This window comes from Salvelinus sp. IW2-2015, unplaced genomic scaffold, assembly GCF_002910315.2.
Source record: "Salvelinus sp. IW2-2015 unplaced genomic scaffold, ASM291031v2 Un_scaffold1670, whole genome shotgun sequence".
NCBI classification, from domain to species: domain Eukaryota; kingdom Metazoa; phylum Chordata; class Actinopteri; order Salmoniformes; family Salmonidae; genus Salvelinus; species Salvelinus sp. IW2-2015.
The window spans coordinates 171,502-184,587 of record NW_019943074.1 but is presented as its reverse complement, the minus strand read 5'-3'; the positions used below and the strand labels follow the sequence as shown (position 1 = coordinate 184,587).

Here is a 13,086-nt window from a genome sequence, read left to right as displayed (position 1 = left end):
TAGACCAGAGCTATAGACCAGAGCTATAGACCAGAGCTATAGAGACAGCAGAGTTTCAACCATCTAAAACCACTGACCACCACATGATTAGGTCACCAATCATCTCTAAAGCGTTGAGAGTGTCGAGGGGGCAGTGTGTGTGTGTGTGTGTGTGTTTGCGTTAAAGGCTGACGAGAATTTACCAGTCCATCACAGTTGTTAATGGCGACGGAGGCTCCCTTTACGTCAGTGATGTCACCGATAAAGGTGCAGTCTGTTTTCAGCAGCCTCCTCCTGAGAATCCTCTCTGTTCCACCGCTGGTCGACTCACTCCCATTCTCTCCACCAACACGGATAGTACCACTGCTACCGCTGGTATTACTAGTGATAGTACTGCTGCTGCTGGCGTTGCCTGGTTCAAGGACCTGGTCGTGCCACTCCACCATGGCCCCAGGAGACACCAGGCGGTCGTTGGGACGGAGCCTCAGGTGGAACTCCCTGCCGAATACCGTGATGTTGAAGAACAGCCTATCACTGGCCTGCTCTGAGCCCTCTGTCCCCACCTCCCTCTTCACCCGCTGCTTGTGATTGGCAGAGAGCAGGTGGGACAGGAAGTGACCATGGGAGTCGGTGCTGATGGGGGTGATGAGGCCATACTCTCTCAGGCGGCTACGCAGCTGGTCTGGAATAAACAACAACAATATTAATAATCAATATACACTGAGTATACCAAACATTAGGAACACCTTTCGCCCTCAGAACAGCCTCAATCCGTTGGGACATGGACTCTACAAGGTGTCGAAAGTGTTCCACAGGGATGCTGGCCCATGTTGACTCCAATGCTTCCCAAAATTGTGTCAAGTTGGCTGGATGTCCTTTGTATGGTGGACCATTCTTGATACATACGGGAAACTGTAGAGCGTGAAATACCCGGCAGAGTTGCACTTCTTGACACAAACTAGTGCGCCTGGCAACTACTACCATACCTCGTTCAAAGGCACTTAAATATTTTGTCTTGCCCATTCATCCTCTGAATGGCACAAAAATCCATGTCTCAAATGTCTCAAACAATCAGTCTCTTCCCCTTCATCTACACCAGGTATTCCCAAACTGGGGCAATGCTGTCAGGGGTAACCCAAATAAAAATGTGATTCACATTTTCAAACAGTCCATTTAAATTTTCCAACGGGGCTATACATTTGGGTGAGTTTTTTTTCCTCACCTGAGTAGCCTCGTTTCACTGCCAAAAATAAAATTAAACCATCTGGTGTTCAGCGAAATAACAACACAATGTCAAATACAGGTAGCCTAGTCAAATAATTAACATCCAATCACATTACGTCCCTCGCGGGAATCCCACTAACGGTCCGTATGTAGCCAAACTTAGCTGCTGCTCATGTTGGTATCTGTACTGACGGCGCAAAAGCCATGACAGGGAGACATAGTGGAGTGGTAACGCGCGTGCAAGCAGTTCCCCCCGACGCCACTTGGGTACACTGCAGCATCCACCGAGAGGCTCTTGCTGCCAAGGGAATGCCTGACAGCTTGAAAGACGTTTTGGACACTACAGTGAAAATGGTTAACTTTGTTAAAGCAAGGCCCCTGAACTCTCGTGTATTTTATGCATTATGCAACGATATGGGCAGCGACCATGTAACGCTTTTACAACATACAGAAGTGCGCTGGTTATCAAGGGGCAAAGTATCGACACGTTTTGTTTGATTGAGAGACGAGCTTAAAGTTTTCTTTACTGACCATCATTTTCACTTGTCTGACCGCTTGCATGTTGACGAGTTTCTCACACGACTGGTCTATCTGGGTCATGTTTTCTCGCCTGAATGATCTGAATCTAGGGTTACAGGGACTCTCCACAACTATATTCAATGTATGGTACAAAATTGAGGCTATGATTAAGAAGTTGGAGCTCTTTTCTGTCTGCATTAACAAGGACAACACACAGGTCTTTCCATCATTGTATAATTTTTTTGTGTGCAAATGAACTCAAGCTTACGGACACAAACAACTGGATTCGTTATCCCTTTCATGCCCTGCCTCCAGTCCACTCATTGAAATTGCAACAAGCGGTTCTGTGAAAATGTAATTTAATCAGAAGCCACTACCAGATTTTTGGATAGGGCTGCAATCAGAGTATCCTGCCTTGGCAAATCGCACTGTTAAGACACAGATGCCCTTTGCAACCACGTACCAATGTGAGAGTGGATTCTCAGCCCTCATTAACATGAAAACTAAATACAGGCACAGACTGTGTGTGGAAAATGATTTAAGACTGAGACTCTCTCCGATACAACCCAACATTGCAGAGCTATGTGCATCCTTTCAAGCACACCCTTCTCATTAACCTGTGTTGAGTTATTCACCATTTTAGATGAATAAATAAGGTTTTATAGGTAAGACGGTTAAATAAAGAGCAAAATTATTGATTATTATAATATTATTATTTGTGCCCTGGTCCTGTAAGAGCTCTTTGTCACTTCCCACGAGCCGGGTTGTGACAAAAACTCACACTCATTCTAATGTTTAATAAATGTATCGTATAGTGTGTGTGGCAGGCTTACAATGATGGCAAAAAAACAACATTTGAGAGTACGCTGACCCTGCTGCTAGAGGGGGTACAGCTGGAGGTGTTACGGCTGTCGTCTTCCTCCTCCTCCTCGGACGAGGAGAGGAGAGAAGGATCGGTGGACCAATACGCAGCGAGGTAATTAGACATAAATGATATTTATTGAAACACGAAGACGAAATACGMAAACACTTGGAAATTACAAAATAACAAACACGACGTAGACAGACCTGAACATGGAACTTACATAACTACACGCAGAACTCACGAACAGGAACAGACTACATCAAACGAACGAACAGCCAAGACAGTCCCGTGTGGTGCACATACACAGACACGAAAGACACAGGAGACAATCACCCACAAACAAACATTGAGAACAACCTACCTTAATATGACTCTCAATCAGAGGAAATGCCAAACACCTGCCTCTAATTGAGAGCCATACCAGGCAACCCTTTAACCCAACATAGAAACACAACACATAGAAATGCCCACCCCGCTCACGCCCTGACCAATAAACACATACAAAACAAGAGAAAACAGGTCAGGAACGTGACAGGAGNAGCGAAATAACAACACAATGTCAAATACAGGTAGCCTAGTCAAATAATTAACATCCAATCACATTACGTCCCTCGCGGGAATCCCACTAACGGTCCGTATGTAGCCAAACTTAGCTGCTGCTCATGTTGGTATCTGTACTGACGGCGCAAAAGCCATGACAGGGAGACATAGTGGAGTGGTAACGCGCGTGCAAGCAGTTCCCCCCGACGCCACTTGGGTACACTGCAGCATCCACCGAGAGGCTCTTGCTGCCAAGGGAATGCCTGACAGCTTGAAAGACGTTTTGGACACTACAGTGAAAATGGTTAACTTTGTTAAAGCAAGGCCCCTGAACTCTCGTGTATTTTATGCATTATGCAACGATATGGGCAGCGACCATGTAACGCTTTTACAACATACAGAAGTGCGCTGGTTATCAAGGGGCAAAGTATCGACACGTTTTGTTTGATTGAGAGACGAGCTTAAAGTTTTCTTTACTGACCATCATTTTCACTTGTCTGACCGCTTGCATGTTGACGAGTTTCTCACACGACTGGTCTATCTGGGTCATGTTTTCTCGCCTGAATGATCTGAATCTAGGGTTACAGGGACTCTCCACAACTATATTCAATGTATGGTACAAAATTGAGGCTATGATTAAGAAGTTGGAGCTCTTTTCTGTCTGCATTAACAAGGACAACACACAGGTCTTTCCATCATTGTATAATTTTTTTGTGTGCAAATGAACTCAAGCTTACGGACACAAACAACTGGATTCGTTATCCCTTTCATGCCCTGCCTCCAGTCCACTCATTGAAATTGCAACAAGCGGTTCTGTGAAAATGTAATTTAATCAGAAGCCACTACCAGATTTTTGGATAGGGCTGCAATCAGAGTATCCTGCCTTGGCAAATCGCACTGTTAAGACACAGATGCCCTTTGCAACCACGTACCAATGTGAGAGTGGATTCTCAGCCCTCATTAACATGAAAACTAAATACAGGCACAGACTGTGTGTGGAAAATGATTTAAGACTGAGACTCTCTCCGATACAACCCAACATTGCAGAGCTATGTGCATCCTTTCAAGCACACCCTTCTCATTAACCTGTGTTGAGTTATTCACCATTTTAGATGAATAAATAAGGTTTTATAGGTAAGACGGTTAAATAAAGAGCAAAATTATTGATTATTATAATATTATTATTTGTGCCCTGGTCCTGTAAGAGCTCTTTGTCACTTCCCACGAGCCGGGTTGTGACAAAAACTCACACTCATTCTAATGTTTAATAAATGTATCGTATAGTGTGTGTGGCAGGCTTACAATGATGGCAAAAAAACAACATTTGAGAGTACGCTGACCCTGCTGCTAGAGGGGGTACAGCTGGAGGTGTTACGGCTGTCGTCTTCCTCCTCCTCCTCGGACGAGGAGAGGAGAGAAGGATCGGTGGACCAATACGCAGCGAGGTAATTAGACATAAATGATATTTATTGAAACACGAAGACGAAATACGMAAACACTTGGAAATTACAAAATAACAAACACGACGTAGACAGACCTGAACATGGAACTTACATAACTACACGCAGAACTCACGAACAGGAACAGACTACATCAAACGAACGAACAGCCAAGACAGTCCCGTGTGGTGCACATACACAGACACGAAAGACACAGGAGACAATCACCCACAAACAAACAKTGAGAACAACCTACCTTAATATGACTCTCAATCAGAGGAAATGCCAAACACCTGCCTCTAATTGAGAGCCATACCAGGCAACCCTTTAACCCAACATAGAAACACAACACATAGAAATGCCCACCCCGCTCACGCCCTGACCAATAAACACATACAAAACAAGAGAAAACAGGTCAGGAACGTGACAGGAGGTTGAATGTTTGACGGGGGACGGGACTATAAAACGTTTGGGAACCACTGATCTACTCTGATTGAAGTGGATTTAACAAATGACATCAATAAGGGATCATAGCTTTCATCTGGATTCACCTTGTCAGTCTATGTCATGGCAATACTGCCTCCGGCGGCTACACATCTGGTCTGGAATAAACAACAATATATTAATCAATATATTACCATCAATGCTTTTCTGAACATATGAAGTCAACTAAACTCTTAGTCCTCTCCTGCACTCCCTGTTCACCCACGAGTGCATGACTCCAACACCATCATTAAGTTTGCCAACGACACAATGGTGATAGGCCTGATCACAGACGAGGATGAGACAGTCTATAGGGAGGAGGTCAGAAACCTGGCAGTGTGGTTCCAGGACAACAACCTCTCCCTCAATGTCAGCAAGACAAAGGAGCTGATCGTGGACTACAGGAAACGGAGGGCCGAGCACGCCCCCATTCACATCGACGGGGCTGTAGTGGAGCGAGTCGAGAGCTTCACGTTCCTCAATGTCCACATCACTAAGAAATGAACATGGTCCACACACACACCAACACAGTCATGAAGAAGGCATGACAAATCCTCTTCCCCCTCAGGATGCAGAAAATTTGACCCTTTTTGCACAAACTCTTTTGACTCACATACACTGCTGCTACTGTTTATTATCTATCCTGTTGCCCAGTCACTTTATCCCTATCTATATGGACATATCTACCCCAACTACCTCGTACCCCTCTACATGGACTGGGTACCCCGTGTATAGAGCCAAGTTATCCTTACTCATTGTGGGTTTATTCCTCCTGTCACTATGTTTCTATGTTTCTCTCTGCGTTGCTGGGAAGGGCCAGTAAGTAATCATTTCACTGTGAGTCTACACCTGTTGTTCACGAAGCATGTGACAAATAAAATGTGATTTGATGACAGGCAATGTAAAGCCATAACAAGTGAGTTTGTTCAATAACAATTTATATCAATAACATCAAAGGCTGCACTGAAATCTAAAAATACGTCTCCGGCTATCATCTAACGATACGGCTCCGGCTATCATCTAACGATACGGCTACCGGCTGTCATCTAACGATACGGCTCCGGCTATCATCTAACGATACGGCTCCGGCTCGGCCGCCGTATTGTAGATGATAGCTGGAGCCGTATGTTAGATGACAGCCGAGAGCCGTATTGTTAGATGATAGCTGGAGCCGTATCGTTAGAATTGAAGCCGGAGCGTATCGTTAGATGACAGCCGGAGCGTATTGTTAGATGATAGCCGGAGCCGTATTGTTAGATGATAGCCGGAGCCGTATTGTAGATGATAGCTGGAGCCGTATCGTTAGATGATAGCGGAGCCGTTGTTAGATGAAGCTGGAGCCGTATCGTTAGATGACAGCAAGACCGTATTGTTAGATGATAGCCGGAGCCGTATTGTTAGATGATAGCCGGAGCCGTATTGTTAGATGATAGCTGGAGCCGTATTGTTAGATGATAGTGGAGCCGTATCGTTAGATGACAGCCGGAGCCGTATGTTAGATGACAGCCGAGCCGTATCGTTAGATGATAGCTGGAGCCGTATCGTTAGATGATAGCTGGAGCCGTATTGTTAGACTATAGCCGGAGCGTATTGTTAGATGATAGCCGGAGCCGTATTGTTGATGACAGCCGGAGCCGTATGTTAGATGATAGCTGGAGCCGTATCGTTAGATGACAGCCGGAGCCGTTTGTTACGATGAGCTGGAGCCGTTGTTAGATGACAGCCAGCCGTATTTGTAGATGATACGCGGAGCCGTATCGTTAGATGACAGCCGGAGCCGTATCGTTTAGATGACGCCGGAGCCGTATTGTTGAATGATAGCCGGAGCCGTATTGTTAGATGATAGCCGGAGCGTATTGGTAGATGATAGCGGAGCCGTATTCGTTAGATGATAGACGGAGCCGTATCGTTAGATGATAGCTGAGCATATCGTTAGATGACAGCCGGAGCCGTATTGTTAGATGATAGCCGGAGCCGTAGTGTAGATGAAGCCGGAGCGTATTGTTAGATGATAGCCGGAGCCGTATTGTTAATGATAGCCGGAGCCGTATTGTTAGATGATAGCCGGAGCCGTATGTTAGATGATAGCCGGAGTCGTATTGTTAGATGATAGCCGGAGCCGTAGTGTTAGATGATAGCCGGAGTCGTATTGTTAGATGATAGCCGGAGCCGTATCGTTAGATGATAGCCAGAGCCGTATTGTTAGATGATAGCCGGAGCCGTATCGTTAGATGATAGCCGGAGCCGTATTGTTAGATGATAGCGGAGCGTAGCGTTAGATGATAGCCGGAGCCGTATCGTTAGATGATAGCCGGAGCCGTATCGTAGATGATAGCCGGAGCCGTATCGTTAGATGATAGCCGGAGCCGTATCGTTAGATGAGCCGGAGCCGTAGCGTTAGATGAAGCGGAGCCGTAGCGTTAGATGATAGCCGGAGCCGTAGCGTTAGATGATAGCCGGACCGTAGCGTTAGATGATAGCGTAGACGTGAGTGTCGATGATAGCCGTAGTGTTAGATGATGCCGGAGCCGTAGTGTTAGATGATAGCCGGATCCGTAGTGTTAGATGATAGCCGAAGCGTAGTGTTAGATGATAGCCGGAGCCGTAGTGTTAGATGATAGCCGGAGCGTATGTTAGATGACAGCCGGAGCCGTATCGTTAGATGATAGCCGGAGCCGTACGTTAGATGACAGCCGGAGCCGTATGTTAGATGATAGCCATATGTTGATGATGCGGAGCCGTATGTTAGATGACAGCCGGAGCCGTATCGTTAGATGATAGCCAGAGCCGTATTGTTAGATGATAGCCGAGCGTATCGTTAGATGATAGCAGAGCCGTTTTGTAGATGAAGCCGGAGCCGTATCGTTAGATGATAGCCGAGACCGTATTGTTAGATGCAAGCCGGAGCGTATCGTTAGATGAAGCCGGAGCCGTATGTTAGATGATAGCCGGAGCCGTAGTTAGATGATAGCCGGAGCCGTTCGTTAGATGATAGCCGGAGCGTATCGTTAGATGATAGCCGGAGCCGTATCGTTAGATGATAGCCGGAGCCGTATCGTTAGATGATAGCCGGAGCCGTATCGTTAGATGATAGCCGGAGCCGTAGCGTTAGATGATAGCCGGAGCCGTAGCGTTAGATGATAGCCGTAGACGTAGTGTTGATGATAGCGTAGTGTTAGAGATGCCGGAGCCGTAGTGTTAGATGATAGCCGGATCCGTAGTGTTAGATGATAGCCGGAGCCGTAGTGTTAGATGATAGCCGGAGCCGTAGTGTTAGATGATAGCCGAGCCGTATTGTTAGATGACAGCCGGAGCCGTACGTTAGATGATAGCCGGAGCCGTAGTGTTAGATGACAGCCGGAGCCGTAGTGTTAGATGATAGCCATATCGTTAGATGATAGGCGAGCGTATTGTTAGATGACAGCCGGAGCCGTATCGTTAGATGATAGCGGAGCCGTAGTGTTAGATGATAGCCGGAGCCGTAGTGTTAGATGATAGCCGGAGCCGTAGTGGTAGATGATAGCCGGAGACGTAGTGGTAGATGATAGCCGGAGACGTAGGGTAGATGATAGCGGACGTACGTTAGATGATAGCCGAGACGTAGTGGTAGATGACAGCGGAGACGTATCGTTGATGACAGCCGAGACGTATCGTTAGATGACAGCCGGCCGTATCGTTAGATGACAGCCGAGACGTATCGTTAGATGACAAGCCGGAGACGTATTGTTAGATGATAGCCGGAGACGTATCGTTAGATGACAGCCGGAGACGTATCGTTAGATGACAGCCGGAGACGTATCGTTAGATGACAGCCGGAGCCGTATCGTTAGATGACAGCGGATACGTATCGTTAGATGCAGCCGGAGCGTATGTTAGATGACAGCCGGAGCCGTATCGTTAGATACAGCCGGAGCGTATCGTTAGATGACAGCCGGAGCCGTATCGTTAGATGACAGCCGGAGCCGTATCGTTAGATGACAGCCGTAGCCGTATCGTTAGATGATAGCCGGTAGCCGTATCGTTAGATGATAGCCGGCACGTCGTGTTAGATGATAGCCGGAGACGTAGTGGTAGATGTAGCGGAGACTGATGTAGTGATAGCCGGATACGTAGTGGTAGATGATAGCCGGAGACGTAGTGGTAGATGATAGCCGGAGACGATAGTGGTAATGATAGCCGGATACGTAGTGGTAGATTGATAGCCGGAGACGTAGTGGTAGATGATAGCCGGAGCCGTATCGTTAGATGACAGCCGGAGCCGTATCGTTAGATACAGCCGGAGCCGTATCGTTAGATGACAGCCGGAGCCGTATCGTTAGATGACAGCCGGAGCCGTATCGTTAGATGACAGCCGGAGCCGTATCGTTAGATGACAGCCGGAGCCGTATCGTTAGATGACAGCCGGAGCCGTATCGTTAGATGACAGCGGAGCCGTATCGTTAGATGACAGCCGAGCGTATCGTTAGATACAGCCGGAGCGTATCGTTAGATGACAGCCGGAGCCGTATCGTTAGATGACAGCGGAGCTGTATCGTTAGATGACAGCCGGAGACGTATTGTTAGATGTAGCCGGAGACGTATCGTTAGATGACAGCGGAGACGTAGTGGTAGATGACAGCGGAGACGTATCGTTAGATGACAGCCGGAGCCGTATCGTTAGATGACAGCCGGAGCCGATCGTTAGATGACAGCCGGAGCCGTATCGTTAGATAGACAGCCGGAGACGTATGTTAGATGACAGCCGGAGCGGTATCGTTAGATGACAGCCGGAGACGTATTGTTAGATGATAGCCGGAGACGTATCGTTAGATGACAGCCGGAGCTGTATCGTTAGATGAAGCCGGAGACGTATTGTTAGATGACAGCCGGAGCCGTATCGTTAGATGACAACCGGAGACGTATCGTTAGATGACAGCCGGAGCTGTATCGTTAGATGACAGCCGGAGCCGTAGTGTTAGATGATAGCCATATCGTTAGATGATAGGCGGAGCCGTATTGTTAGATGACAGCCGGAGCCGTATCGTTAGATGATAGCCGGAGCGTATGTTAGATGATAGCCGGAGCCGTAGTGTTAGATGATAGCCGGAGCCGTGTGGTAGATATAGCCGGAGACGTAGTGTAGATGATAGCCGGAGACGTAGTGGTAGATGATAGCCGGAGACGTATCGTTAGATGATAGCCGGAGACGTAGTGGTAGATGACAGCCGGAGACGTATCGTTAGATGACAGCCGGAGCCGTATCGTTAGATGACAGCCGGAGCCGTATGTGTAATGAAGCGGAGCGTATCGTTAGATGACAGCCGAGCCGTATCGTTAGATGACAGCCGGAGCCGTATCGTTAGATGACAGCCGGAGCCGTATCGTTAGATGACAGCCGGAGCCGTATCGTTAGATGACAGCCGGAGCCGTATCGTTAGATGACAGCCGGAGCGTATCGTTAGATGACAGCCGGAGACGTATCGTTAGATGACAGCCGGAGACGTATCGTTAGATGACAGCCGGAGACGTATCGTTAGATGACAGCCGGAGCTGTATCGTTAGATGACAGCCGGAGACGTATTGTTAGATGATAGCCGGAGACGTATCGTTGATGACACGGGAGACGTATCGTTAGATGACAGCCGGAGCCGTATCGTTAGATGAACAGCCGGAGCCGTATCGTTAGATACAGCGATGCTACGAGATGACAGCGACCGTATCGTTAGACAGACAGCCGGAGCCGTATCGTTAGATGACAGCCGGAGACGTATCGTAGATGACAGCCGGCGCGTATCGTTAGATGACAGCCGGAGACGTATTGTTAGATGATAGCCGGAGACGTATCGTTAGATGACAGCCGGAGCTGTATCGTTAGATGAAGCGGAGTCGAGTAGCAGCCGGAGCTATGTTAGATGACAGCCGGAGCCGTATCGTTAGATGACAGCCGGAGACGTATCGTTAGATGACAGCCGGAGCTGTATCGTTAGATGACAGCCGAGACGTATTGTTAGATGATAGCCGGAGCCCGTATCGTTAGATGACAGCCGGAGCCGTATCGTTAGATGACAGCCGGAGACGTATCGTTAGATGATAGCCGGAGACGTATCGTTAGATGACAGCCGAGACGTAGTGGTAGATGATAGCCGGAGCCGTATTGTTAGATGATAGCCGGAGCTGTATCGTTAGATGACAGCCGGAGACGTATCGTTAGATGACAGCCGGAGCCGTATCGTTAGATGATAGCCGGAGACGTAGTGGTAGATGATAGCCGGAGCCGTTTCGTTAGATGATAGCCGGAGACGTAGTGGTAGATGATAGCCGACCGTATCGTTAGATGACAGCCGTGTAGCCGTATCGTTAGATGATAGCCGGAGCCGTATCGTTAGATGATAGCCGGAGCCGTATCGTTAGATGACAGCCGGTAGCCGTATCGTTAGATGATAGCCGGAGCCGTATCGTTAGATGATAGCCGGAGACGTATTTTTAGATTTCAGTGCAGCCTTTGATGTTATTGATATAAATTGTTATTGAACAAACTCACTTGTTATGGCTTACATTGCCTGTATCAAATCACATTTTATTTGTCACATGCTTCGTGAACAACAGGTGTAGACTCACAGTGAAATGATTACTTACTGGCCCTTCCCAGCAACGCAGAGAGAAACATAGAAACATAGTGACAGGAGGAATAAACCCACAATGAGTAAGGATAACTTGGCTCTATACACGGGTACCCAGTCCATGTAGAGGGGTACGAGGTAGTTGGGGTAGATATGTCCATATAGATAGGGATAAAGTGACTGGGCAACAGGATAGATAATAAACAGTAGCAGCAGTGTATGTGAGTCAAAAGAGTTTGTGCAAAAAGGGTCAAATTTTCTGCATCCTGAGGGGGAAGAGATTTGTCATGCCTTCTTCATGACTGTGTTGGTGTGTGTGTGGACCATGTTCATTTCTTAGTGATGGACATTGAGGAACGTGAAGCTCTCGACTCGCTCCACTACAGCCCCTCGATGTGAATGGGGGCGTGCTCGCCCTCCGTTTCCTGTAGTCCACGATCAGCTCCTTTGTCTTGCTGACATTGAGGGAGAGGTTGTTGTCCTGGAACCACACTGCCAGGTTTCTGACCTCCTCCCTATAGACTGTCTCATCCCTGTCTGTGATCAGGCCTATCACCATTGTGTCGTTGGCAAACTTAATGATGGTGTTGGAGTCATGCACTCGTGGGTGAACAGGGAGTGCAGGAGAGGACTAAGAGTTTAGTTGACTTCATATGTTCAGAAAAGCATTGATGGTAATATATTGATTAATATATTGTTGTTTATTCCAGACCAGATGTGTAGCCGCCGGAGCAGTATTGCCATGACATAGACTGACAAGGTGAATCCAGATGAAAGCTATGACCCTTATTGATGTCATTTGTTAAATCCACTTCAATCAGAGTAGATCAGTGGTTCCCAAACGTTTTATAGTCCCGTCCCCCGTCAAACATTCAACCTCCTGTCACGTTCCTGACCTGTTTCTCTTGTTTTGTATGTGTTTATTGGTCAGGGCGTGAGCGGGGTGGGCATTTCTATGTGTTGTGTTTCTATGTTGGGTTAAAGGGTTGCCTGGTATGGCTCTCAATTAGAGGCAGGTGTTTGGCATTTCCTCTGATTGAGAGTCATATTAAGGAGGTTGTTCTCAATGTTTGTTTGTGGGTGATTGTCTCCTGTGTCTTCGTGTCTGTGTATGTGCACCACACGGGACTGTCTTGGCTGTTCGTTCGTTTGATGTAGTCTGTTCCTGTTCGTGAGTTCTGCGTGTAGTTATGTAAGTTCCATTGTTCAGGTCTGTCTACGTCGTGTTTGTTATTTGTAATTTCACAGTGTTTGCGTATTTCGTCTCGTGTTTCAATAAATATCATTTATGTCTAATTACCTCGCTGCGTATTGGTCCACCGATCCTTCTCTCCTCTCCTCGTCCGAGGAGGAGGAGGAAGACGACGCCGTAACAGAATCACCCACCTAACTAGGACCAAGCGGCGGGGGAGATCAACAGAGCAACCAGGACTCATGC

At 47.4% G+C, this 13,086-nt stretch overlaps 1 protein-coding gene across 1 annotated transcript in view; it reads right to left on the bottom strand.

Annotated features, from left to right (window-relative positions):
- Window positions 1–182: 182 nt before the first annotated feature.
- The window catches only part of LOC112071634 (A disintegrin and metalloproteinase with thrombospondin motifs 3-like), a gene marked incomplete at its 3' end in the record, with an annotated part of 51,252 nt that continues 38,348 nt past the window's right edge, over window positions 183–13,086 (bottom strand). The window contains exon 3 of the mRNA XM_070439461.1: window positions 183–661. Coding sequence (XP_070295562.1) covers window positions 183–661 — 479 coding nt within the window. The remainder of the gene's footprint in view (window positions 662–13,086) is intronic.